The sequence below is a fragment of the Salvelinus alpinus genome, chromosome 21 (genome assembly GCF_045679555.1).
Source record: "Salvelinus alpinus chromosome 21, SLU_Salpinus.1, whole genome shotgun sequence".
Taxonomy (NCBI): domain Eukaryota; kingdom Metazoa; phylum Chordata; class Actinopteri; order Salmoniformes; family Salmonidae; genus Salvelinus; species Salvelinus alpinus.
The window spans coordinates 2483994-2511687 of record NC_092106.1 but is presented as its reverse complement, the minus strand read 5'-3'; the positions used below and the strand labels follow the sequence as shown (position 1 = coordinate 2511687).

Here is a 27694-nt window from a genome sequence, read left to right as displayed (position 1 = left end):
GTTAGTTGCAATTTCAGTTTAATCCACCTGAAAAGACAGAACAAATAATACAACAAATATTGTGGTAAACTCAAATATACTAATTGATAAAAAAAAATTTTTTTTTGAAGAAATGTTTAAAAAAGGTATAATTTTTGTGAATGATATCATAAATAGCACTGGTGGAGTTATGTCACACATGCAGCTAACACAGACATATGGAAATGTATGCTCTACCCAAAATTACAACCAACTAATTGCAGCATTACCACAAAAATGGAAGAGGCAAGTAGAAGGGGAAAAAAGTAACGAACTTGTATGTCGGCCCTGTATTTTGATAGGGGGCACAATTTAAACATATGGCAAAATATGCGTACCCATTTTAAACTGCCTATTTCTCATCCCCCGAAACTAGACTATGCATATAATAGTCAGATTAGGATAGAAAACACTCTGAAGTTTCCAAAACTGTAAGAATTTTGTCTGTGAGTTAAACAGAACTTTTATTGCAGGTGAAAACCTGAGAAAATTTCAAGCAGGAAGTGGCACTAATTTTGAGAGCTCTGTGTTCCAATGCCTTCCTATTGCATATGTGAAGTCATATCAATTAGACCTCTTTTTCTATGTCTTCCCTAAGGTGTCAACAGCCTTTAGACGTAGTTTCAGGCCTTTATTTTGAAGGATGAGCTTGCAAGAGCACATTGGGTAAGTGGACAGGTGGGGGCTCTCCGGGTGAATCGTGCGTAAATCTGAAAGGTAGCCATTGTCTCTCTCGCTCCTAGTGAGAAGCCAACTGTCCCGGTTGATTTATTATCGAATAGATATGTGAAAAACACAATGAAGTTGGATCAGAAACAACGTTTGACATGTTTATGTGGACATTATGTATATCATTTGGAATTTTTTCCACCGTTGTCGCGAACGCTTTTTCCGGTGGATTCCTGGTCATGACGCATCAAACAAATGGAGGTATTTGGATATAAAACATATCTTTATGGAACAAAAGGAACATTTGCTGTCTAACTGGGAGTCTCGTGAGTGAAACTAACCGAAAATCAACAAAGGTAAACGATTCATTTGATTGCTTTGCTGGTTTTTGTTACCGAGTTACCTGACGCTAGCTGTTCTTATTGTTTTGTCGAGCGATCGATACATTTACACAAATGCAAGTATTGCTTTCGCTGTAAAGCATCATTTCAAAATCTGAGACGACAGATGGATTAACAAAAGGCTAAACTGTGTTTTGCAATATTGCACTTGTGATTTCATGAAATTATATTTTATGATTACCCTCTGGCGCTAGGCTACGCTTTTACCCTACGCTAGGGTTTTTAATGACAGAAATCCCGGATCCGGGATGGGTAGCAATGAACATAAATGGTTAAAGAAAGTGTGATAAATAAAAACATACACCAATTTCATTTAAGGACCAAAAAACTGACAGCTGTGCCATATAAATTGCAAAATAGTTGGGAAGAAATTTTCGATGTACCCATTCCATGGCACATGGTTTATGAATTGATATGCAAAACAACGCAGGATTCAAAATGTTGAATTTTTCAATTTAAATTACTATACAAAATTCTTGCAACCAACAGAATGTTATATATACGGGGGATACAATCTTCCCAGCTCTGCAGATTTTGCTGTGAGGGGGCAGAGTCATTAGATCATTTATTTTGTTATTGTCCATATGTAGCTCGTTTTTGGTCACAGGTCCAGGAATGGCTGAAGAATTGCAACATTTGCCTAGAACTTACGCTGCAGATAGCAATACTGGGTGATTTAAAAAAGGCATAGTCAATCAATCAATAATATAATAATTATTTTAGCAGAAATGCTTATTTTTAATTTACAATCTGTATAAGCTATGCGAATAGAAAGGTTCAGTACTTTTGTGAAGCATCGTAGCAATATATGGAAAATAGAAATCCAAAATGGATGGTATTGAGAGATAGATGGGAGGGGTTGAATGGAGCTGAAGGTTGGGACTAATAACAAGATAACCAATGTAAAACATACGGGATCTGTAAAATGTATTTAGGTTCCGAAATTTTGTGAAATAGCACAGTTACAAATAGAAATCTAACTGGATGGACATCAGAAATAGAGAAAGGACTAAAAACAAATATAACTATTGTAAAATAGATTGTGTCTGCAAAATGTGTATAAGATGTATATACTGAAGATAGAAGCCTAAGTATTATTGTTTATTCGTTTACTGCAATTCGGGGAAGGGTGGTAGGGTTTTGCTGGGAATAATAAAGATATGTTCTAAAAAAAAGTATGTATGTCTATATAGGTATGTGTATGTATATATGTGTATATGTACGCATATGTGTATGTACATGGATATATTTACAAAATAAATATATGGGGGATTGGAAATGATGCAGACAATTACATTGATGGAAGCTACAATCTTTTCCCAATATTAAGCTGATCCACCCCTTAAAAAAAGGAAAAAAAATAAAAAAAGGGGGGTCAAAATCAAAAGTAACATTCAGTATCTGGTGTGGCCTCCAGCTGCATTAACGTCACTAAGGTAGGGGGCAGCATTCGGAGTTTTGGATGAAAAGCGTGCCCAAATTAAACTGCCTGCTAGTCAGGCCCAGAAGCTAGGATATGCAAATAATTGGTAGATCTGGATAGAAAACACTCTAACGTTTCTAAAACTGTTAAAATAATGTCTGTGAGTATAACAGAACTGATATGGCAGGCGAAAACCTGAGGAAAATCCATCCAGGAAGTACTATTATTTTGAAAGGTTGTTTTTCCATTGAAAGCCTATCCACCATACAAAGACTTAGGACCCAGTTCACGATCTCTATGGCTTCTTCTACATGTGGCCAGTCTTTAGGCATTGTTTCAGGATTTTACTCAAAAAAATGAGGGAGATACATCACTTTCAATGAGTTGTCCGGATGAAATATTATTGATTATTTATGACAAAAACAACCTGAGGATTGATTTTAAACATCGTTTGACATGTTTCTACGAACTTTTATTATACTTTTTTGACTTTTCGTCTGGGTGTTGAGAGTGCGCTTTGTGCCTTTGGATTACTGAACTAAACGCACCAACAAAACAGAGGTTGTTGGACATAAAGAGGGACATTATCGAAAAAAACGAACATTTATTGTGTAACATGGAGTCCTGGGAGTGCCACCAGATGAAGATCATCAAAGGTAAGTGATTCATTTAACTTCTTATGGCTGCAATCTCATTAACGGGATGATATGACAACAGCCAGTGAAAGTGCAGGGCGCCAAATTCAAACAACAGAAATCTCATAATTAAAACTCCTCAAACATACATGTATCTTATACCATTTTAAAGGTAATCTTGTTGTTAATCCCACCAAAGTGTCCGATTTCAAAAAGGCTTTACGGTGAAAGCAACACCATGTGATTATGTTAGGACAGCGCCTAGCCACCAGAAACCATATAGACATTTCACAGCCAAGGAGAGGACTCACAAAAGTCAGAAATAGCGATTCAATTCAGAGTCAGTAGAAAGGCCTCTTTAGTGTCCTAAGTTTTCATGACTGTGACCTTAATTGCCTACCGTCTGTAAGCTGTTAGTGTCTTAATGACCGTTCCACAGGTGCATGTTCATTAATTGTTTATGGTTCATTGAACAAGCATGGGAAACAATGTTTAAACCCTTTACAATGAAGATCTGTGAAGTTATTTGGATTTCTACGAATTATCTTTTTAAGTTTATTTTATCCTGAACTTAGTTAAGTGTTTCCAAAGAAAGAAAAGTAAATAAATTAGTCACAGGAAAGAGTTGTTCAGGGCCTAAGGCTGGGATTCGGTCAAACCTGACATATGTTTACGCAGTGTCTACATGTACGAACTACTGTCTGAACACACACCAGCAGCAGCAGTAGCACTAGTAGTAGTAGGGTTTCATAGCACCCAAAACCAATCTGTGATTTTATTTAACCATGGCGTAAAAACAACTGCATTAACACCGTAATGCGGGTTAGATTGAATTGAGGCCTATTACCAGCCCTACAGCTGGCCCTGTATACAGTAGAGCCATTGCTGCGAGTCAGAACCCGAATGGAGTGCTATCTGCATGGCTCATATCCAACAGTGTGAGGTGAAACATGCAGCCACACTCCAGTGCCACATAGCAAACCTACTGACCGGTTTATTTGACTAGATTGTGAATAGACACATTTGAGGCCTCAGGGTTTTCTCATTACTCAATGTCAGTTGGTCCTCACCGACTGCAGGAATTCTGTGAAATTTGTGGTGAGACGTTGCTGTTAAGAGGCCATGTTCTCTGGACCCCAACTTAATTTGCTACTCTTAATGGCCTCAATTGAGTTAATATGAAAACATGATTTTGTATCAAATGGCACCCTATTCCATATATAGTGCACAGTAATGCTCTATATGGGGAATAGTGTGTCATTAGGGACACAGCCCCATGACTGAGATGTTTGAGCTGTATACCTTCAAATGGTCACTGTCTAGCTACTGAGGCGAATTCCTCTGCCACTGTACATTAATGCAGCTAATGATGGCATAATCAGGCATAATCGTGTTATTTACAGACATACAATAACTTGGGATGTAAAGTCATTTAAATTGGACATACAGTGATGGGAACAATTAGGACGTGGCTGTTTTGCTGTGTGAGTTTCATGTTGTGTGTTTTGATGAGAGGGCATATTGTGCTGAGTCCCCTGGCATCTTGGTTGCTCTGGGAGCTTGTTCACACCAATGGAACATGAGGGTACTTTATGTGGAGCAGGCCTGCAGCCAGACGGCCTTCTGAGGGACCATGAGGAAGAGGGGAGAGGAGCGAGAGGACATCACCACTCTCATCGCCATGACTAATACTGCAGACCACAACTACGGGAGCATGGATACTGGGGTAATCATGAAAGTATATTGTTTGATCATATTTAAACACTCAGAGTTATGGAGTGTGTGTGTGTGTGTGTGTGTGTGTGTGTGTGTGTGTGTGTGTGTGTGTGTGTGTGTGTGTGTGTGTGTGTGTGTGTGTGTGTGTGTGTGTGTGTGTGCGTGCGTGCGTGCGTGCGTGCGTGCGTGCGTGCGTGCGTGCGTGCGTGCGTGCGTGCGTGCGTGCGTGCGTGCGTGCGTGCGTGCGTGTAGAAAACATTATGTTACGTCAACACCCGCCCATGCTAGTCTCCTGTTATGGTGTTGGGACATTAATCAGTGACTCTGATTACAAGGACAGGAAGTCAGAGAGCATTAGTCGAACCGCAACAACACTATAACTAAGGGGAGAGAGGATGTTGGTTAGGAACAATCTTAAGTGGATACATTGATAATAGATCAACATTTCATGTTCACAGATGTCTCAGGTCAGCTCTGGGGACAAAAATGTGTTCAGCGATGGCATCACTCGCATCGGTGAGTATACTGATGGAATGAGATGACGTAAGGATGGATTTAAAAAACGATTGGAAAAAAATGGTTGCAATGGTTGTACACAGCTTGTGTGCGAAAGTTTGCCCGCTAGGTACATTTCTTCCATTCCTGGTGTCCTTTCCTTTGTCCTCACTGGGTTTAGGGTGAAGTTGGCCCTAGACGCTGATCTTAGGTCAGTTTTGCATTTCCCTACTAATTAGTCCATGGGCCAGAGGGCCACATTTCACATATATGTTATGGCCCCTAAGCAGGTTAGTACGGCAAACAGGATCAGGGTATTACATGTGGGTTTGTATTATCAGGGAACAATCTTCTCTAACTAAGGCAATTTGATATGTTATTAACTTCATAATACAACATATTATGGTATGAAACAATTTGAATGGGAAGGACCTGCATTGATTTTGCATGGTCAAAACCGAATAAATAATTGGTGTAACGACCGATAATGGCTTAACATGTGTGTTACAATGAGGACAACTCAAAATGATGGCCCAAGTATGTCATACATATACATATTTATCTCAATATTACCAGAAGAGTGATAAAAATATGCCAAAAAAGCTGCTTGAATTGCTGAGTTTTGTAGCCGTTTCAAATATATTACATGAAAAAACACTTAACATGTTCTAAAAGCGTTCACTGATTTCTAATAATTCCAATGGAATGCAATATGGTGCTGAAATATGTATTGGTTAGTGGCTGCTGAGGGTTGTCAAGAGCATCAGCGATGGTTCAATTGCTAAAAGGCTGAATTTTTTCGAATCATCAATTGCATAATTTCTATGAAATTTGTCAACCAGCCACTGAACTAATGGCTACAAAATAATTAGGTAACATATTTCAATAAATAACAAGGTTAGAGAGTATAAGTTTAAATCGTGATGGTCAGGGACAGAAGCAGTGGTGTAAAAAGTACTAAATTGTGATACTTGAGTAAAATAAAAAGATACCTTAATAGAAAATGACTCATGTAAAAGTCACCCAGTAAAATACTACTTGAGTAAAAGTAAAAAAATATCTGGTTTTGCATTTACTTATGTACAGGGGTGGAAAAAGTACTCAATTGTCATACTTGAGTAAAAGTGAATTCTGTACATCAAATTCCCATATATTAAGCAGACCAGAAAACAAATAATTTACAAAGGCAGTATTTGCATTTAGTGAGTCCACCAGATCAGAAGAAGTAAGAATTACAACTTGTTATATTGATAGGTGCGTGAATGGGACCATTTTATGTACTGCCTGAGCATTCTAAATATAAAGAGTAGGTGTCAGGGGAAATATATGGGAGTAAAAAGTACATATTTTCTTTAGGAGTGTAGTGAAGTAAAAGTAAATATTGTCAAAAATATCAATAATAAAGTACAGATACCCCAAAAAACTACTTAAGTAGTACTTTAAATTATTTTTATTAAGTACTTTCCACCATTGGACAGAAGAGATGAATCACCCATCTTCCTTTTTAGAGATCCTTGTGTTTACCTAAATCTTTGTTGACTTGCTGAGACAACTCAACAAATGACAGAGCACACATTTTAACTTAGCATTGCTATACTATCACGTTTCAGGTAAGACCCAGATGTGTCGAGGTCACAAAAGTTTATTACTAGTACAAGGGACGGCAGAGGTCAGTAATCCAGATAGGGTGCAAAAGGTCCAGAACTACAGGCAGTCTCAGTGTCAGAGCAGGCAAGGGTCAATAATCCAGTGTGGTGTGGCAAGGTACAGAACGGCAGGCAGGATCAGCTTAGGCAGAATGGTCAAAACCGGGAAAACAAGAACAGACAGGCGCAAGGGGAAACCACTGGTAGGTTTCACAAAACAAAACAAACTGGCAACAGACAAACCGAGAACACAGGTATAAATACACTGGGGATAATGGGGAGGATTGGCGACACCTGGAAGGGGGTGGAGACAAGCACAAAGACAGGTGAAACAGATCAGGGTGTGACACTATACAACAGACTATTACAGGTGGCAATTATAAAACCAATATGCTACCAGCTGATATCATCTGACTGTTATTTTGTCATGTGTCTGTAGTATTCTTTTTATATCATGCGACAAATGGCAGTGTAAGCAATGTTTTGGTACAATTGTTGACAGAATAACAATATGTTGTGTGCTCACCACGCCCACTGAGACTTGGAAAAGCATGCACAGTTTTATTAGGCTACAGATCTAATAATTTACTTAGAACTTCACATGGTGGTGAGAGTGTACAGTGATGAGCTTGATGCTAATTTCCTATAAATATTGTATTCTGGTGAGATGATGATCAGTGCTTGGCTGCCGTTTTTATTGACAAATAAAAATGATGTCGCTCCTATCCATAACATCATCATGTACCCTCTAGACTGTGTCTGCGAGCTGTTGGCTAGAGCACATGTGCAAAGAGCATAATGGTCACATTTACTGTTTGTTGCAACACTTTTTGTGGGAAAACTATCAACACAGTTAAATATGGGATGGAAACACATAGACCTTGTTTTTCATTCGGTAAATGAAATGTTATACAACAAAGTGTTTTTCATGTGCACTACGTCATTATGAACAGCTTTGCATTCGCAACAAGCCAGCTTGATGTAAACACACCGCTGATAATAGAATGTGCATATTTTTGTGTGCAAATATTAATATACATGCTTGAAAATCTTTCAACAAATGGATTGACTGTTTGCTGAGCCGAGACTAAGCCCTATTGGTAATTACAATGCTAATTGTACACTGCATGAAGGGGTATATGTACAGTATGCACATGTTTACAGTGGGGCAAAAAAGTATTTAGTCAGCCACCAATTGTGCAAGTTCTCCCACTTAAAAAGATGAGAGAGGCCTGTAATTTTCATCATAGGTACACTTCAACTATGACAGACAAAATGAGAAAAAAAATCCAGAAAATCACATTGTAGGATTTTCTATGAATTTATTAGCAAATTATGGTGGAAAATAAGTATTTGGTCACCTACAAACAAGCAAGATTTCTGGCTCTCACAGACCTGTAACTTCTTCTTTAAGAGGCTCCTCTGTCCTCCACTTGTTACCTGTATTAATGGCACCTGTTTGAACTTGTTATCAGTATAAAAGACACCTGTCCACAACCTCAAACAGTCACACTCCAAACTCCACTATGGCCAAGACCAAAGAGCTGTCAAAGGACACCAGAAACAAAATTGTAGACCTGCACCAGGCTGGGAAGACTGAATCTGCAATAGGTAAGCAGCTTGGTTTGAAGAAATCAACTGTGGGAGCAATTATTAGGAAATGGAAGACATACAAGACCACTGATAATCTCCCTCGATCTGGGGCTCCACGCAAGATCTCACCCCGTGGGGTCAAAATGATCACAAGAACGGTGAGCAAAAATCCCAGAACCACACGGGGGGACCTAGTGAATGACCTGCAGAGAGCTGGGACCAAAGTAACAAAGCCTACCATCAGTAACACACTACGCCGCCAGGGACTCAAATCCTGCAGTGCCAGACGTGTCCCCCTGCTTAAGCCAGTACATGTCCAGGCCCGTCTGAAGTTTGCTAGAGAGCATTTGGATGATCCAGAAGAAGATTGGGAGAATGTCATATGGTCAGATGAAACCAAAATAGAACTTTTTGGTAAAAACTCAACTCGTCGTTTTTGGAGGACAAAGAATGCTGAGTTGCATCCAAAGAACACCATACCTACTGTGAAGCATGGGGGTGGAAACATCATGCTTTGGGGCTGTTTTTCTGCAAAGGGACCAGGACGACTGATCCGTGTAAAGGAAAGAATGAATGGGGCCATGTATCGTGAGATTTTGAGTGAAAACCTCCTTCCATCAGCAAGGGCATTGAAGATGAAACGTGGCTGGGTCTTTCAGCATGACAATGATCCCAAACACACCGCCCGGGCAACGAAGGAGTGGCTTCGTAAGAAGCATTTCAAGGTCCTGGAGTGGCCTAGCCAGTCTCCAGATCTCAACCCCATAGAAAATCTTTGGAGGGAGTTGAAAGTCCGTGTTGCCCAGCAACAGCCCCAAAACATCACTGCTCTAGAGGAGATCTGCATGGAGGAATGGGCCAAAATACCAGCAACAGTGTGTGAAAACCTTGTGAAGACTTACAGAAAACGTTTGACCTCTGTCATTGCCAACAAAGGGTATATAACAAAGTATTGAAATAAACTTTTGTTATTGACCAAATACTTATTTTCCACCATAATTTGCAAATAAATTCATAAAAAATCCTACAATGTGATTTTCTGGATTTTGTTTTCTCATTTTGTCTGTCATAGTTGAAGTGTACCTATGATGAAAATTACAGGCCTCTCTCATCTTTTTAAGTGGGAGAACTTGCACAATTGGTGGCTGACTAAATACTTTTTTGCCCCACTGTATATGACGAATATACCTGGGTCCCACAGAATTTGTGTTAAGTTTAGGAGGAGAATTTGGCTGTGTTGAAGGATGGTGCTTCAGAGAAAGATGCTGAGCAGAGCCTATGGAGAATATAAGTTTGCTGAGCAGAGCCTAAGCCTTATTGGTAATTACAATGTTCATTTTATATATCTGCACATGTTAATACCATGTATACACCTGGGTCCCGCAGACTTTGTGTTAGTTTGGGAGGAGAGTTTAGCTGTGTTGAAGGATGGCGCATCAGAGAAAGACAAATCAAGTCACGCCACCCAAGACTCACACAGGAAGTGGAGGGAAGACTTCCTGTCCAGACTTCAAGCAGCCGGCATCGACCAGGAGATGGTGAGCGAGGGCTAAGGGACAGAGTCGTTTACATTTACTAGAGCCCTGAGTTTTGTGCCCAGACTAGGAAAAACTCTGAGCCCTAGTTATAGCCTATAACCAGGGCCCAGAGTTAATCCTGATCAGGTTATGTCATCTGGAAAAACTCCTGCCCCAATGAATGACACATCACCCATGGTAAACAACTGCTCCCATACCAGTCATGGTTCCTATGTGAGCTGCACACTACAGGATTCACCTGGAAAGAGAAAGACATGATCAATATTTACACGGCTTCCAGAGAGCTTGTCTTCCAAGTCATATACTTAGCCCTTTCTACTGGGTACTTGAATCAACAAGCTACCACATATAATATTGATGCATAATACCATATAATTGTACTATGCCAACAATGCAAAAAGTGTGAAACTTTTAAAATTTTTATTACATTATAATAGTTTTATCGTCCAGCATCAGTGGAAATAAATCATTGCTGTATCCAATTTATAAACATGCATAGTCAGTGATTTCTGTTTTCCTGTTTGCCTCGTCTAGCGGGAAGTTCTTCAAGCTAAGAAGAAAATCTCCTATGTGCTCCTGAGCGCCCCCTGGAGTGTCCTTTGCTACTACGCTGAGGAGATCAGTCTCCGGGTCCCTCTGCAGGTCAGTTAGTCAGTTGACTCCGTTCTTATGTTTCTACTCTCCTGTCACATGTCAAGCGATGTAGACCTTTGGTATTAGGGTCAATTCAGCTTTCAATTCAGTCAATTCACAAAGTGAATTGAAATGAAATGAATCAATTGACAAAATGCACATAGAAATGCTGAGTTCATTAACTGAATTTCAATTCACTAGTCAACCCTCATTCTGGAGAACTACTGAACAGCCTTTGTGCCCAGTAGCTCTCCAGGAGGAGGGTTGGTCACTCTTGCTTTAGGGTGCTTAATCTCACGTGTTCACAAAAGTAAACAATCGAGACACAAGTAGATAATGGTGCTGCGTGTTCCTCAGATGGTAACCACACCAAATTACAACTGGTCAGAGAGGATGCTAGAGAAAACAAAAATCCCAAACCTCATGAGCCAAGACGTGCCCAGCATGCCCCCGGACTATTACACCTGCCAGTTTCGCACCAACAAACTGGAAAGGTACGTTAAAAATCCTAAATGCTTTGCTTAGCATCTGCTGTCATTCAAACCACACCAAATTCTTTGCATTTCCACAACTAAATATCTTCCTGAAACAGTTAAACTATATGACCCATTTAGATTTTCCCAGCAAGACACTAGTCCAGTTTTAAAACCAGTTGACTGGTTTTGTACAATGAAAAACACCTTCTATAAAGTATTATTCCCTCAGGCCATGCTGTTTTACCTGAAGGTGAAAAGGCATGATGTGTACATTCAGGCTTAAAAGGTGTCAAATACATGGTAAATAAAAACACAGTGTTGTGTTTGAGTTGCAGGTGTTGCTACAGAGAGGTGGAATCTAGGCAACAGACGAGTATATCCAATATTTAACATCAAAGCCTGCCATATACTGTACATACTATGTATGACCACCTGGCTGTGTCTACAGGTTTCTGGGCAGTGAGAATAAGGAGACGTTCTTCAAGACTACCCAAAGACACCAAGTAGTGAGTTTGCCATTTGAACTTGATTCTTCAAATTGGATCCGTATCTTGCAGTAAAAGCGTCACCAATACGGTATTTCAAGGAAACACAGCCGTGTAGATTCTGTCACACAAATGTGGACCTCTCTACTCTTCAGATAACTCTCTATCTGAGCTCAGGGTTGTGTTCATTAAGGCAGGCAACGGAAACCATTTCAAAGCATTTTGGAATTGAAAACGAAATTTGACAATTATTGTTAGTCCCTCCCTGTTTCCGTCCGTTTTCTTCCATTTGGTGCCCAGTGAACACTACCCTGATTTACTAGTCAGATCCTTCTAGGTTTAAACAGTCCCTATTTAAGGTCATTATTCCTATTTAAAAACATATATTTTGGGGGTGTTTTTTAGACTTTACACTTTTTTACACTTTTTATTGAGACAGCATGCATATCAGAAGGGGATAACGGCAGGTGGAAGAAACAGTGGGAAGGGTGGACTCAGTCATAGAACACTGGTCTCCGGTGCGTTACCACTCAACCATGGCTCCATTTGGATGACTGTCTGTTAGATTAATGCAGGGAAATGTAATTGTAAAACCACCATACCAAGAGGTCATGATGAACATGTGATAAACACATTTGATATATATGACACTACAGTAGTAGAATAATAGACTTCCTCACTTTGACAGTACAACACATTCCTTTGTCTGACCTAGCTGTATGAGATTTTAGCACGCACGCCTTATGGGGCATTAAAAAGAGGAGAGGTGGGAATCGAAAGGCTGCTCAGCGAGAACGCCGTCTCTGCTGCATACCCCCTGCATGAGGTTAGTGTCCTGCATAGACATACCATATGTTATGTATATATAATGTATGTTATGTATGTACATTTGATGTCGGAAGTTTACATACACTCAGGTTGGAGTCATTAAAACTCATTTTTCAACCACAAATTTCTTGTTAACAAACTATAGTTTTGGTAAGTCCGTTAGGACATCTACTTTGTGCATGACACTAGTAATTTTTCCAACAATTGTTTACAGACAGATTATTTCCCTTATAATTCACTGTATCACAATTCCAGTGGATCAAAAGTTTACTTACACTAAGTTGACTGTGCCTTTAAACAGCTTGGAAAATGCCAGATAATGATGTCATGGCTTTAGAAGCTTCTGATAGGCTAATTTACATAAATTCAGTCAATTGGAAGTGTACCTGTGGATGTAAGTCTAGGCCTACCTTCAAACTCAGTGCCTCTTTGTTTGTCAGTATAAACACCATGGGACCACGCAGCCGTCATACCGCTCAGGAAGGAGACTCGTTCTGTCTCCTAGAGATGAACATACTTTGGTGCGAAAAGTGCAAATCAATCCCAGAACAACAGCAAACAGGTACAAAAATATCTATATCCACAGTAAAACAAGTCCTATATCGACATAACCTGAAAGGCCGCTCAGCAAGCAAGAAGCCACTGCTCCAAAACCGCCATCAAAAAAGGCAGACTACGGTTTGCAACTGCACATTGGGACAAAGATCATACTTTTGGAGACATGTCCTCTGGTTTGATGAAACAAAAATAGAACTCTTTGGCCACAACGACCATCGATATGTTTGGAGGAAAAAGGGGGAGGCTTGCAAGCCGAAGAACACCATCCAAACCGTGAAGCACGAGGGTGGTAGCACCAAGCATACTTCCAAAGTTGTGGCAAAATGGCTTAAGGACAACAAAGGCAAGGTATTGGAGTGTACATCACAAAGCCCTGACCTCAATCCCATAGACAATTTGTGGGTAGAACTGAAAAAGCGTGTGCGAGCAAGGAGGCCTACAAACCTGACCCAGTTCCACCAGCTCTGTCAGGAGGAATGGGCCAAAATTCCCCCAACTTATTGTGGGAAGCTTGTGGAAGGCTACCTGACACATTTGACCCAAGTTAAACAATTTAAGGGCAATGCTACCAGATACTAATTGAGTGTATGTTAACTTCTGACCCACTGGGAATGTGATGAAAGAAAAGCTGAAATAACTCATTCTCTCTACTTTTATTCTGGCATTTCACATTCTTAAAATGAACTGGTGATCCTAACTGACCTAAGACAGGGAATTTTTACAAGGATTGAAAGTCAGGAATATTTTAAAAACTGAGTTTAAATGTATTTTGCTAAGGTGTATGTTAACTTCCGACTTCAACTGTATGTATGTATGTATGTATGTATGTACAGTGCCTTCGGAAAGTATCTCTTGATTTTTCCACATTTTGTTACATTACAGACTTATCCAATATTTCCCTTGCCAAAAAAAAAACTATACCGATAATCGATATTAAATATTTTAGTGGCCTTTTAAGGTTTCTAGTACAGTTAAATAGTTGAAACACACACACACACACACACACACTGACCACACACATATACTGACCATTTACGTGTGTCCCCATTACCAGTAAAACATAATCAAAACCTATTTATTTCACTTACTTGCTGTACTGTTTCGCTGTTCATTTGTTCAGTCTCAACCAGGATTTCATCATACATGTCAAGCAGTGAAGTTTCAGCTCTGTCTGTGGCCTCTCTTCCTCGGTGCGCACTGTCACTGTGTCCGTTTCCATCTTGTCCAGCTGTGTCTGTAATATTCCACGAAAAACCCTATTTCTTGTCTGCATCGAAGTAGCGGTCCTTGTACCTTGCATCGAGCATGGTGGCGACACAGTAGAGGCTCAGAGAGAATGCCACGAATCGCTGTTCACAGTCTCTAGTGGAGTACCTTTCCAAGTTAACCGGACGGTCTGTGTTGGCACTTTTGTTGAGCAGGCGTTTCAATGCCATGACCGAGGGTATCACGTTTGCTGCAGACGCAGTTGAGCTTATTTCTCGAGTCAGTTGTTCGAATGGAGCTAGGAGTGTTCATGTTTCCAAGTTTCAAACATGTTCTCAAATGCCATTGAAATGGCAGCAGCGGTATGAGAACAGGCACATTCTTGAGCATGCAATTCTGCTTTCCTCAGTAGGAAATCCTCGTCGACCCACCGTGCTGTCAGACTCATAATGGTCATGGGGCTGACATCACTGGTCCAAATGTCAGTCGTGAAGCTAATAGCATTGACGCCCATAGCAAGTAGCTCATGGATGTGCGTTTCAACAATACTGTGTAACTCCAGTAGGGCAACATCTGAAAAATAGCGCCTATTTGGTAGTGTGTACCGGTGCTCCACCAGTCGGTGAAAGCCAACATCATCCACGACAGAGAGCGGTTGATTGTCAAGGGATGGATAATGGATTTCGCCTTTGAGTTGTCTCACTGAAATATTCTTACTCTTTCAAATGACTGCTCGACTTGTTGACTGCTCAAACATTGTAGGCTAGGTTAGGAATGCTGTGTTGCACGTATAGATCCCAAAAAATTGTGGCGTCATTACGTTATTTACCTACGCTATATAGGTATGCACATCAGCTTTGACATGGGTTTTGCACATCGGCGTTAAACTCGACATCGCACCGATGCCGATGTATGCATTTTTAGCTAATATCGTCCGATTCTGATATGCTTACCGATATATTGTGCATCCCTAGGTTTTAGGGAAGAGTACCAAAACAAGTCTGGGGAAGGGTATCAAAAAATGGCTGCTGCATTAAAGGTCCCCAAGAACACAGTGGCCTCAATCATTCTTAAATGGAAGACATTTGGAACCACCAAGACTCTTCCTAGAGCTGGCCACCTGGCCAAACTGAGCAATCGGGGGAGAAGGGCCTTGGTCAGGAAGGGGACCAAGAACCCGATGGTCACATTGACAAAGCGCCAGAGTTCCTCTGTGGAGATGGGAGAACCTTCCAGAAGGACAACCATTTCTGATTTCACCAATCAGACTTTTATGGTAGTGGCCAGACGGAAGCCAGTCCTCAGTAAAAGGCAAATTACAGATCCGTAAGGAGTTTGCCAAAACGCACCTAAAGACTCTCAGACCATGAGAAACAAGATTCTCTGGTCTAATGAAACCAAGATTTAACTCTTTGGCCTAAATGTCAAGCGTCACATCTGGAGGAAAACTAGCACCATGCCTACTGTGAAGCATTGTGGTGGCAGCATCATGCTGTGGGGAGTCAGGATCGATGAACAGAGCAAAGTACAGAGAGATCCTTGATGAAAACCTGCTCCAGAGTGCTCAGGACCTCAGACTGGGGCGAAGGTTCAACCTTCCAACAGGACAATGACCCTAAGCACACAGCCAAGACACTGCAGGAGTGACTTCTGAATGATAAGTTTCTGAATGTCCTTGAGTGGCCCAGCCAGAGCCCGGACTTGAACCCAATCAAACAGTTCTAAAGAGACCTGAAAAAAGCTGTGTATCAACGCTCCCCATCCAACTTGACAGAGCTTGAGAGGATCTGCAGAGAAGAATGGGAGAAACTCCCCAAATACAGGTGTGCCAAGCTTGTAGCATCCTACCGAAGAAGACTCGAGCCTATAATCGCTTCCAAAGGTGCTTCAACAAAGTACTGAGTAAAGGGTCTGAATACTTCAGTTTTTTTATTTTGAATAAATTAGCAAAAAAATCTAAAAACCTGTTTCTGATTTGTCATTATGGGGTATTGTGCTTAGATTGAGGGAAAAAACGATTTAATACATTTCAGAAGAAGGCTGTAATGTAACACAATTTGGAAAAAGTAGAGGGGTCTGAACACTTTCCGAAGGCACTGTATGTACAGTACCAGTCAAAAGTTTGGACACGCATACTCATTCCTTCTTTTTACTATTTTCTGCATTGACTTCCTACATACTATGAAATGACACATATGGAATCAAAGAATTCCAAGAGTGTGCAAAGCTGTCATCAAGGCAAAGGGTGGCTACTTTGAAGAATCTAAAATATTTGTTTGATTTGTTTAAAACTTTTTTGTTTACTACATGATTCCATATGTATTATTTCATAGTTTTGATGTCTTCACTATTATTCTACAATGTAGAAAGAAAAACCCTTGAATGAGTACGTGTGTCCAAACTTTTGACTGGTACTGTATGTATGTATGTATGTATGTATGTATGTATGTATGTATGTATGTATGTATGTATGTATGTATGTATGTATGTATGTATGTATGTATGTATGTGAGTGAGTGAATATGATTTCATTACTGTACGCCCATACCCAGGAATCTTCTGATAAACATAACTCTAAATCTCACTAATCTTAGAAATCTTACCCTGTAATGTTAAATCAAACATTCATCTTGACTGTAACCAGAGGAGTCATGCCTCTAATGTTTTTAAGGGGGCTCTGATGACCAAAATCTATGTCTTTGGATTATATCTGTATAAAATAAATTGCAACTTGTAATTGTATCCAATGAATATCCTTCGGTAACACTGTATTTGAAATTCATGTTATAATAATGTCATAAACGGGACATAAATGTTGTGATGTCACATGTCACGGAATGTCAAGTCATAGTGGGCATGTTACCTTTGACTCTGACTGTAACCCCAAAACCTGAATAGTTAGTTATCCACCGTCTGACTCTGTCCTACGATGTTCCTGCAGGGCCCATTTCAGATGCCAGAGGGGGAGGCGGTGGACTCTCAGTCCTTGAGCATGAGGCAGATCCTCCACCAGTATTGGGCTCGCTGGGCCAGCTGGAAGAAGTACCAGCCGCTGGACCACATCCGAGAGTACTATGGAGAGAAGATAGCACTGTACTTTGCCTGGCTGGGTAAGCATTGGCACTGGCAGTGTTTTGTTGGCTTGAAGTAGAGAGTCTGGCTTTTGGAGGAGTACTCGTCTTAGAAGCGGGTTAGCATTTATTTGGAAGACTCATGTACTGGAGGCAGCTCTGCAGAGTGGTCATTAGCAGGCACAGCCACAAAGTCATAAAATCATATTTTAATCCTAACCCTAAACCTAATGAAAATAATAATGATTCAAACATACATTTAATAATAATTTAAACATACATTTAAACAAACATATAAACGTACCTGAAGTGAGGCCACTCAACATTTACATTACATTCAGTAATCTAAGAGACTCCCATCCAGAGCGACCCACAGGAGCAACCAGGGTCAAACGCCCCGCCCAGGGGCACGTCGACAGATCTCCCACCGAGTCAAAATGGAGATCCGAACCAGCAACCTAATGGCCGCCGGCCCAAGCTCCCAACCGCTAGGCCACCTACCATCCAAGATCCTCCCACAGTTCCCCGAGAGCTGCCCCTCAACCATCTGAGACCTATCTCTTCTGGCCACCCACTTTGGATTTATACGCACCATATCTCTTTAAACTATGCTGTAATGTTTAGCATCCAATTTGAATCGATCTAATCGAATAGAATCCACAGATTGCGAGTTGAAAATAAATACTTTTACAAAGAGTAGTAATATATTAATAATTGACTGAACAGGTTTCTCCAGATCTCCCAACAATGCTATTTCTAGGGTCAATTTTAGATTCATGTTTTGCTTTTTCAGCCATTACTGAACCTGAGACCAGAAACAAGCTACCTGAGGGCAATACCAGAACAAATAGTATTGATTCTAAATCCTCACAACAAATATCTGCAGAGCATGCGATGACTGTATGCCCAAATATTCAACATCTTGCGTCGTTTTATATATCATCTTATACACCCTGTGCCATGGTATCGGTACATGAAAAATCTCTTCCCAGAAATTTTGCAATCTGTATGGCACAGTTGTCAACATCCTAAACTGGTAAACATTCCTATTTATGCTATTTTTCTTCCTCTGCCAGTTTTGATCCTTTATATTGGGCAGACAGACCCGTTCCTTACCTCCTCACGCTGCCACCTGCCTCCTCCATTTTTGGGGTAATGCTGTAGTCAACCCTAACCTTAATTACACTGCTAACCTTAATGGCTAACGCTAACCTTAAATTAAGACCAAAAAGCAAATTTAGGTTTTCATGAATTTTTACAATATAGCCAGTTTTGACTTTGCAGAGCACATCTAGGGGAAATCGCTCAGTTCTGCCACCAGGACAAGACTCAATAAACATCAACCTGCTTCTTAGAATATAATAGTAAGCTTAAATATCCCATAAAGAGAAATTAGCAAATTTGCTTCACAACAAAGAACAACCTCCTTGGCAAAAATATCATCCCAAGACTTACGTCACATCAAATAATATACATCACACATCACAAGACATAATGAAATGACTCTTCTTTTGCTTACTCTCTCCCTTACCTCCATGGAGGGTTCTACACAGGCTGGCTGCTCCCAGCAGCTGTGGTCGGAACACTGGTCTTTCTGTTTGGGATCTGGTTGATGTTCACTGATGCGCCAGCGTGAGTATGAAAGAGGACGACTTCAACCAAGCATGTCACTCCTCTTCTTAAGCCTCGCCCACCATAATCCGTGTTGAGGGTTCCACCAGGGTTGTGAACATTCTGTGTTTGTTTCCACACCTTAACACGTGTAAGAACTAATAGTTGAACTCTGCTCAGGTGTGGGTTCAAACAGGGTTTCACTGTAACCAACTGTGTCACCAAAGGTCATTTTCTGAATGTCTATCCTCTGTCCCATAGGCGGGAGATCTGTGAGAGCGAGGATGAGTTTGTCATGTGTCCTCTGTGCAAAATCTGCTCCTACTGGAACCTATCCAGCATCTGTACCACCTTCAAGGTGTGTGTGTGTGTGTGTGTGTGTGTGTGTGTGTGTGTGTGTGTGTGTGTGTGTGTGTGTGTGTGTGTGTGTGTGTGTGTGTGTGTGTGTGTGTGTGTGTGTGTGTGTGTGTGTGTGTGTGTGTGTGTGTGTTCACATGCATGTGTGATGACATGATTGATTGTACTTACTGTATGTGTTTTAGTGTACAGTGTCCTCAGAAGTTATTCACACCCCTTGACTTTTTCTACATTTTTATGTGTTACAGCCTGAATTTAAAATGGATTAAATTGAGATCTTTTTGTCACTGGCTTACACACAATACCCCATAATACCAAAGTGGAATTATGTTTTTAGAATGAAAAGCTAAATGTCTTGAATACTTATCTTGAGTCAATAAGTATTCAACCCCTTTTTTTAAGGCCAGCCTAAATAAGTTCAAGAGTAAACATTTGCATAACATGTCATATAATTGCAGGTGCATTGGCTCATTCGGTATGCAATAATAGTGTTAACATGATTTTTGAAAGACTACCCCACACATGCAATCCTCAGTAAGGTCCCTCAGTCGAGCAGGGCATTTTAAACACAGATTCAACCACAAAGACCAGGGAGGTTTTCCAATGCCTTGCAAAGAAGGGCACCCATTGGTATATTGACATTGAATATCCATTTGAGCATGATGAAATTATGAATTATCGTGAATGGTGTATCAATACACCCAGTCACTACAAAGATACAGGTGTCCTTCCTAACTCAGTTTCTGGAGAGGAATGAAACCGCTCAGGGATTTCACCATGAGGCCAATGGTGACTTTAAAACAGTTACAGAGTTGAATGGCTGTGATAGGAGAAAACTGAGGATGGAACAACAACATTGTAGTAACTACACAATACTAACCTAAATGACAGAGTGAAAAGAAGGAAGCCTGTACAAAATACAAAATATTCCAAAACATGCATCCTGTTTGCAATAAGGCAAAACTGGGACCTACAGGTGTGCAAAGCTCTTAGAGACTTACCCAGAAAGACTCAAAGCTGTAATTGCTGCCAAAGGTGATTCTAACATGTATTGACTCAGGGGCTTCAATACTTATCGAATCAAGATATATTCGTGTTTTTATTTTTCATAAATGTTAGAATTGTTCTTCCACTTTATTTTGTGTAGATCGTTGACAAAAAATGAGAATGAAATCCATTTGAATCCCACTTTGTAAAAACAAAATGTGGAGAAAGTCAAGAGGTGTGAATACTTTGTGTGTCCACTGCCCATGCCGTTTTACTACATACTGTATGGCCATCCTCTCTTCACAGGCAGGGCTGTTATTTGACAATGGGGGAACGGTATTCTTCAGTATTTTCATGGCTCTATGGGCTGTCACTTTCCTGGAATACTGGAAGCGCACCAGTGCAGTGCTGGCCCACCGATGGGACTGTTCAGAGTTTCAGGAAACTGAGGTACAGTACAGTATGATCACAGTGATTATATTATTTTGGAAAGCCCAATCGATCCTAAGTTCAAGCTTGTCAAGTTTGTATGTGAAAACTATTTCTAAGATGCACAATTTCAGATTTTCTGTCATGGAGATTTAAGAACCAATAAGGACTGACAGATTTTGGATGTTGTTCCCATTTAACCCTTTGTGACCCAGGAGCGCCCAAGGCCAGAGTTCACTGCCACAGCGCCCTTGACCCTGCGGAACCCTGTGACTGGTGCAGAGGAGCCGTACTTCCCAAAGCGACGCCGCTTCAACCGCACCCTGACCGGCAGCATGGTCATCATGATCATGGTAAGGTGCTGCAGGGCAATGTTCTTTAATCCTACCTTGGAGTCGCACAAGGGTGCACATTTTTGTTCTAGCCCAGCACTAGCACACGTGACTAGCAACTAATTAGCAAGCACTTGATTAGTATAATAAGGTGTGTTGGGCTTAAACAAAAGTCTGCACACACTCTGGCCCTCCAGGATTGGAGTTGCCCATCCCTGATGACATGTGAGATAGGAAGTCAACTTATGATGACATGAATTAATGACTAATGAATTACATTAATCAAGAATCCCTGAAAAGTCCTAACTTTATCTTTGATGCATTTTTGTCTCTCACAGGTATCCGTAGTGCTGATGTTTGTGGTGGCAATCATCCTTTACCGGGTGATTCTGAGCATCATCATTTACAAATCTCACAATGCCTTCTTGATCTTTTCTGTGAGTCCCTTTCTAGACCTAAAACCCACTATGGTTGCATCATTCTAGTGTAATTAGAAACTGTTTTTCTACCATTAACAGGACAATGATTAATACAAGTTCTAAAGACTATTGCTCTCTCAGACAACATACTGGAGAAAAAAATATTTGATGAATTTGGCCTTACTGCTGTTAGCCCATACAAACGCACTGAATAACAGATTCATACATAGAAAACAGATAGTCCAAAAATAAATCAAAACTAAGTATGCTTTGAAGTGAAGCAAAAAATAGAAAAAAATAAATCACCATGGAATTATTCGTATACCTTTGACATGGAAATGCCCCATTCACACGGCACCGGGATACAATCAGACGAGTCCCGTGACACATATGGGGGTCTTTGAGTAAAACATATTAGTTTGTAGCCCAAACCATTTCGGACGCTACAGACGTTTTGGTGAGAAGAAGAAAGATATTTGGGATGTCTTCTGCTCTGACAAACAGCATTGTAGCTGCCGCCTTCCACAGCAGATGTGGAAGGCCGACATTGGCGGATGCAGTGACTGAGATGCAGCCCATGCAAAAACTCATATCTCTAGCTGAAACCGACAGATCGGAATGGGGATTTGTTTATTGTGTTAATTGGATATCCGCGGGGGCGCAGAAATTGACTCTAGATTATTTCGGTTCAAGCTGGGTGAAACCCTATTGTATTTGTTGCCATTCATTATTATTACACATCTTCAGTCAAGGAAATATAACATGCAAATTCTTGTGAAATAGTAAGGCCTAGGAGGGTGCAACTTGGCGTGATGGTAAAGTCCCATGGGCCATACCCTCTCAAGCAATGCCATGTCAATTGGCCACATGGTGACGCTATAACATGCGATTGAAGATGTAAACTCACCCAGTTTGATAAAAAAAAAATATATTTTTACCCTTATTTTACTAGTTAAGTTGACTGAGAACACATTCTCATTTACAGCAATGACCTGGGGAATAGTTACAGGGGAGAAGAGGGGGTAAATGAGCCAATTGTAAGCTGGGGATGATTAGGTATGAGAGCAAGATTGGGATTTTAGTGTGTGTGTGTGTGTGTGTGTGCGTGCGTAGGTGCGTGTGTGCGTGTGCGTGTGCGTGTGCGTGTGCGTGTGTGTGTGTGTGTGTGTGTGTGTGTGTGTGTGTGTGTGTGTGTGTGTGCGTGCGTGCGTGCGTGCGTGCGTGCGTGCGTGCGTGCGTGCGTGCGTGCGTGCGTGCGTGCGTGCGTGCGTGCGTGCGTGCATGCATACAGAGGAACTCTGCCTAGGAGGCCAGCATCCCAGAGTCACCTGTTGACGTTGAGATTGGTGTTTTGCGGGTAATATTTAATGAAGCTGCCAGTTGAGGACTTGTGAGGCGTCTGTTTCTCAAACTAGACACTCTAATGTACTTGCTCAGTTGTGCACCGGGGCCTCCCACTCCTCTTTCTATTCTGGTTAGAGCCAGTTTGCGCTGTTCTGTGAAGGGAGTAGTACACAGCATTTTACAAGATCTTCAGATTCTAGGCAATTTCTCGCATGAAATAGCCTTCATTTCTCAGAACAAGAATAGACTGACAAGTTTCAGAAGAAAGTTCTTTGTTTCTGGCCATTTTGACCTTAGCCAAATACATTTCAATAAAGTTTTTCACAATTCCTGCCATTTAAACCTTGTAAAAATTCCCTGTTTTAGGTCAGTCACCACCTAATTTTAAGAATGTGAAATGTCAGAATAATAGTTGAGAGAATGATTTATTTCAGCTTTTATTTCTTTCATCACATTCCCAATGGGTCAGAAGTTTACATCCACTCAATTTGTATTTGGTAGCATTGCCTTTAAAATGTTTGACTTGGGTCAAAAGTTTTGGGTAGCCTTCCACAAGCTTCCCACAATAAGTTGGGTGAATTTTAGCCCATTCCTCCTTACAGAGCTGATGTAACTGAATCAGGTTTGTAGGCCTCCTTGCTCGCACACACTTTTTCAGTTCTGCCCACAGATTTTCTATAGGATTGAGGTCAGGGCTTTGTGATGGCCACTCCAATACCTTGCCTTTGTTGTCCTTAAGCCATTTTGCCACAACTTTGGAAGTATGCTTGGGGTCATTGTCCATTTGGAAGACCCATTTGCGACCAAGCTTTAACTTCCTGACTGATGTCTTGAGATGTTGCTTCAATATATCCACATAATTTTCCTACCTCATGATGCCATCGATTTTGTGAAGTGCACCAGTCCCTCCTTCAGCAAACCAGAACATGATGCTGCCATCCCCATGCTTCACGGTTGGGATGGTGTTCTTCGGCTTGCAATCCTCCCCCTTTTTCCTCCTAACATAACGATGATCATTATGGCCAAACAGTTCTAGTTTTGTTTCATCAGACCAGAGGACATTTCTCTAAAAAGTACGATCTTTGTCCCCATGTGCAGTTGCAAAGCATAGTCTGGCTTTTTATGGCGGTTTTGGAGCAGTGGCTTCTTCCTTGCTGAGTGGCCTTTCAGGTTATGTTGATATAGGACTCGTTTTACTGTGGCTATAGATACTTTTGTACCTGTTTCCTCCAGCATCTTCACAAGGTCTTTTGCTGTTGTTCTGGGACTGATTTGCACTTTTCTGACCAAATACTTTCATTTCTAGGAGATTCGTGTCTCCTTCCTGAGTGGTATGACGGCTGTGTGGTCCCATGGTGTTTATACTTGCGTACTATTGTTTGTAAAGATGAACGTGGTACCTTCAGGCATTTGGAAATTGCTCCCAAGGATGAACCAGACTCGTGGAGGTCTACAATTTTTTTTCAGAGGTCTCGGTTGATTTCTTTTGATTTTCCCATGATGTCAAGGAAAGAGGCACTGAGTTTGAAGGTAGGCCTTGAAATACATCCACAGATACACCTCCTATTGACTCAAATGTTGTCATTTATTCTATCAAAAGCTTCTAAAGCCATGACATAATTTTCTGGAATTTTCCAAGCTGTTTAAAGGCACAGTCAACTTAGTGTATGTAAACTTCTGACCCACTGGAATTTTGATACAGTGAATTATAAGTGAAATAATCTGTCTGTTAACCTTTCTAGCCCCCCCCACATTCCACTCAAAAAATATTTTTTTGAAATATTTAACTTTCACACATTAACAAGACCAATACAGCAAATGAAAGATAAACATCTTGTGAATACAGCCAACATGTCCGATTTGTTTAATGTTTTACAGCGAAAACACCATGTATATTTATGTTAGCTCACCACCAAATACAAAAAAGCAAAGACATTTCTTTCACAGCACAGGTAGCTTGCACAAAACCCCCAAATAGAGATAGAATTAGTCACTAACCAAGAAACAACTTCATCAGATGACAGTCTTATAACATGTTATACAATAAATCTATGTTTTGTTCGAAAAATGTGCATATTTCAGGTATAAATCATAGTTTTACATTGCAGCTACAATCACAAATAGCACCGAAGCAGCAAGAATAACTACAGAGAGCAACGTGAAATACCTAAATACTCATCATAAAACATTTATGAAAAATACATGGTGTACAGCAAATGAAAGATAAACATCTTATGAATCCAGCCAATATTTCAGATTTTTTAAGTGTTTTACAGCGAAAACACAATATAGCATTATATTAGCGTACCACAATAGCCAACCACACAACCGCATTCATTCACCGCAAAGGTAGCGATCGCAAAAAAACAGCAAAAGATATAAAATTATTCACCAACCTTGACAAACTTCATCAGATGACAGTGCTATAACTTAATGTTACACAATACATATATGTTTTGTTCGAAAATGTGCATATTTAGCAGTACAAATCATGGTTTTACAATGTGAATACGTAGCCAAACTGCACAAAATTATCCGGATATATTTCTGACACTCACCTAATCTAATCAAATAACTCATCATAAACTTTACTAAAAAATACATGTTGTACAGCAAATGAAAGATACACTAGTTCTTAATGCAATCGCCGTGTTAGAATTCTAAAAATAACTTTAGTACGACATACAGCTTACGTTATAGCGAGACAGCGCCTGCAATGAGGGCGGAAAATAGTACTAAACATTTTCCACAGAAATACGAAATAACATCATAAATGGTTCCTACTTTTGCTGAGCTTCCATCAGAATCTTGTACAAGGAGTCCTTTGTACAGAATAAATCGTTATTTGGTTTTAGAATGTCCTCTTCTCCTGTCGAATTAGCAACCAAAGCTAGCCAAGTGGCGCGAAGTTGTCCATCTTCACCAAACGCAGAGAACGGAAAACGCCAAAACTCCCGATAAACGTTCAATAATCTGATAAAACTATATTGAAAAAACATACTTTACGATGATATTATCACATGTATCAAATAAAATCAAAGCCGGAGATATTAGCCGTCTATACCGAAAGCTTTTCAGAAGGCAATCCAGGGTTCCTTCCCGCGCCTTGCTGGACAAAGGAAATTTGGGGTCACATCATTCCAAGAGCTCTTGTTCGACCTCAGATCAAGCTAGACACCCCATTCCACCTCCCACTGCCTGTTGACATCTAGTGGAAGGCGTATGAAGTGCATGTATATCCATAGATTTCAAGCAAATTAATAGGAAGGAGCCTCGATTTCAGATTTTTCACTTCCTGACAGGAAGTTTGCTGCAAAATGAGTTCTGTTTTACTCACAGATATAATTCAAACGGTTTTAGAAACTTGAGAGTGTTTTCTATCCAATAGTAATAATAATATGCATATTGTACGATCTAGAATAGAGTACGAGGCCGTTTAAATTGGGCATGATTTTTTCCCAAAGTGAAAATAGCGCTTCCTACACACTAACAGGTTAACAATTGTTGGAAAAACTACTTGTGTCATGCACAAAGTAGATGTCCTAACTGACTTGCCAAAACTGTAGTTTTTTAACAAGACATTTGTGGAGAGGTTGAAAAACGAGTTTTAGTGACTCAAATCTAAGTGTATGTAAACTTCCGACTTCAACTGTATATATAGTCATTATATATGTATGTATACAATAGTCATTTACAACATTAACAATGTCCACACTGTACTTATGATCAATTTGATGTTATTTTAATGGACAAAAAATTTGCTTTTCTTAAAAAAGAAAATACATTTCTAAGTGACACCAAACTTTTGAATGGTATTCAGACTTTTGAATGGTATTATTCCTTGACTTTTTCTAAATTTTGTTACGTTACAGCCTTATTCTAAAATGGATTAAATTGTTTTCCCAGCTCATCAATCTACACACAATACCCCATAATGACAAAGAAAAACACAGGTTTTTAGAAATGTTGGAAAATATATATAAAAAAAACAACTGAAATATCACATTTACATAAGTATTTAGACCATTTACTCAGTACTTTGTTGAAGCACCTTTGGCAGCGATCACAGCCTCATAATGACGGATTTTTTGAAATATTTTCTAATTTATACATTTTTTAAAACATACCTCATTTGCATAAGTATTCAGACCCTTTGCTATGAGACTCACAATTGAGCTCAGGTGCAACCTGTTTCCATTGATCACTCTTGAGATGTTTCTACAACTGAGCTGGCCACCTGGCCAAACTGAGCAATTGGGGGAGGAGGGCCTTGGTTAGGGAGGTGACCAAGAACCTGATGGTCACTCTGACAGAGCGCTAGAGTTCATCTGTGGAGATGGAAGAACCTTCCAGAAGGACAACCATCTCTGCAGCACTCGGGGTCCATTTGGGGCCTTTATGGTAGAGTGGCCAGACAGAAGCCAGTCCTCAGTAAAAGGCACATGACAGCCTGCTTGGAGTTTGCCAAAAGGTACCTAAAGACTCGCTCCCCATCCTGACAGAGCTTGAGAGGATCTGCAGAGAAGAATGGGAGAAACTCCGCAAATACAGGTGTGCCAAGCTTGTAGCGTCATACTCAAGAAAACTCAAGGCTGTAATCGCTGCCAAAGGTACTTCAACAAAGTACTGAGTAAAGGGGTCTGAATACTTATGTAAATGTCATATTTAAAACTTTTTTTGCTTTGTCATTATGGTGTATTGTGTGTAGATTGATTTGGGGAAAAAACAATTTAATCCATTTTAGAATAAGGCTGTAATGTAACAAAATGTGAAAAAAGTCAAGGGGTCTGAATACCTTCCGAATGCACTGTATATAATATAATC

General features: G+C 40.3%; 1 protein-coding gene across 1 annotated transcript in view; it reads left to right on the top strand.

Moving 5' to 3' along the window:
- ano7 (anoctamin 7) overlaps positions 1 to 27694 on the top strand; it is a 58300-nt gene that overhangs the window by 3324 nt on the left and 27282 nt on the right. The window contains exons 2-14 of the mRNA XM_071356499.1: positions 4750 to 4872; positions 5321 to 5378; positions 9983 to 10134; positions 10669 to 10776; positions 11125 to 11261; positions 11692 to 11749; positions 12444 to 12554; positions 17262 to 17430; positions 18933 to 19023; positions 19264 to 19360; positions 20653 to 20796; positions 20991 to 21128; positions 21446 to 21544. Of these exons, the coding sequence (XP_071212600.1) occupies positions 4780 to 4872; positions 5321 to 5378; positions 9983 to 10134; positions 10669 to 10776; positions 11125 to 11261; positions 11692 to 11749; positions 12444 to 12554; positions 17262 to 17430; positions 18933 to 19023; positions 19264 to 19360; positions 20653 to 20796; positions 20991 to 21128; positions 21446 to 21544 (1455 nt within the window). The 5' untranslated portion in view covers positions 4750 to 4779. The remainder of the gene's footprint in view (positions 1 to 4749; positions 4873 to 5320; positions 5379 to 9982; positions 10135 to 10668; positions 10777 to 11124; positions 11262 to 11691; positions 11750 to 12443; positions 12555 to 17261; positions 17431 to 18932; positions 19024 to 19263; positions 19361 to 20652; positions 20797 to 20990; positions 21129 to 21445; positions 21545 to 27694) is intronic.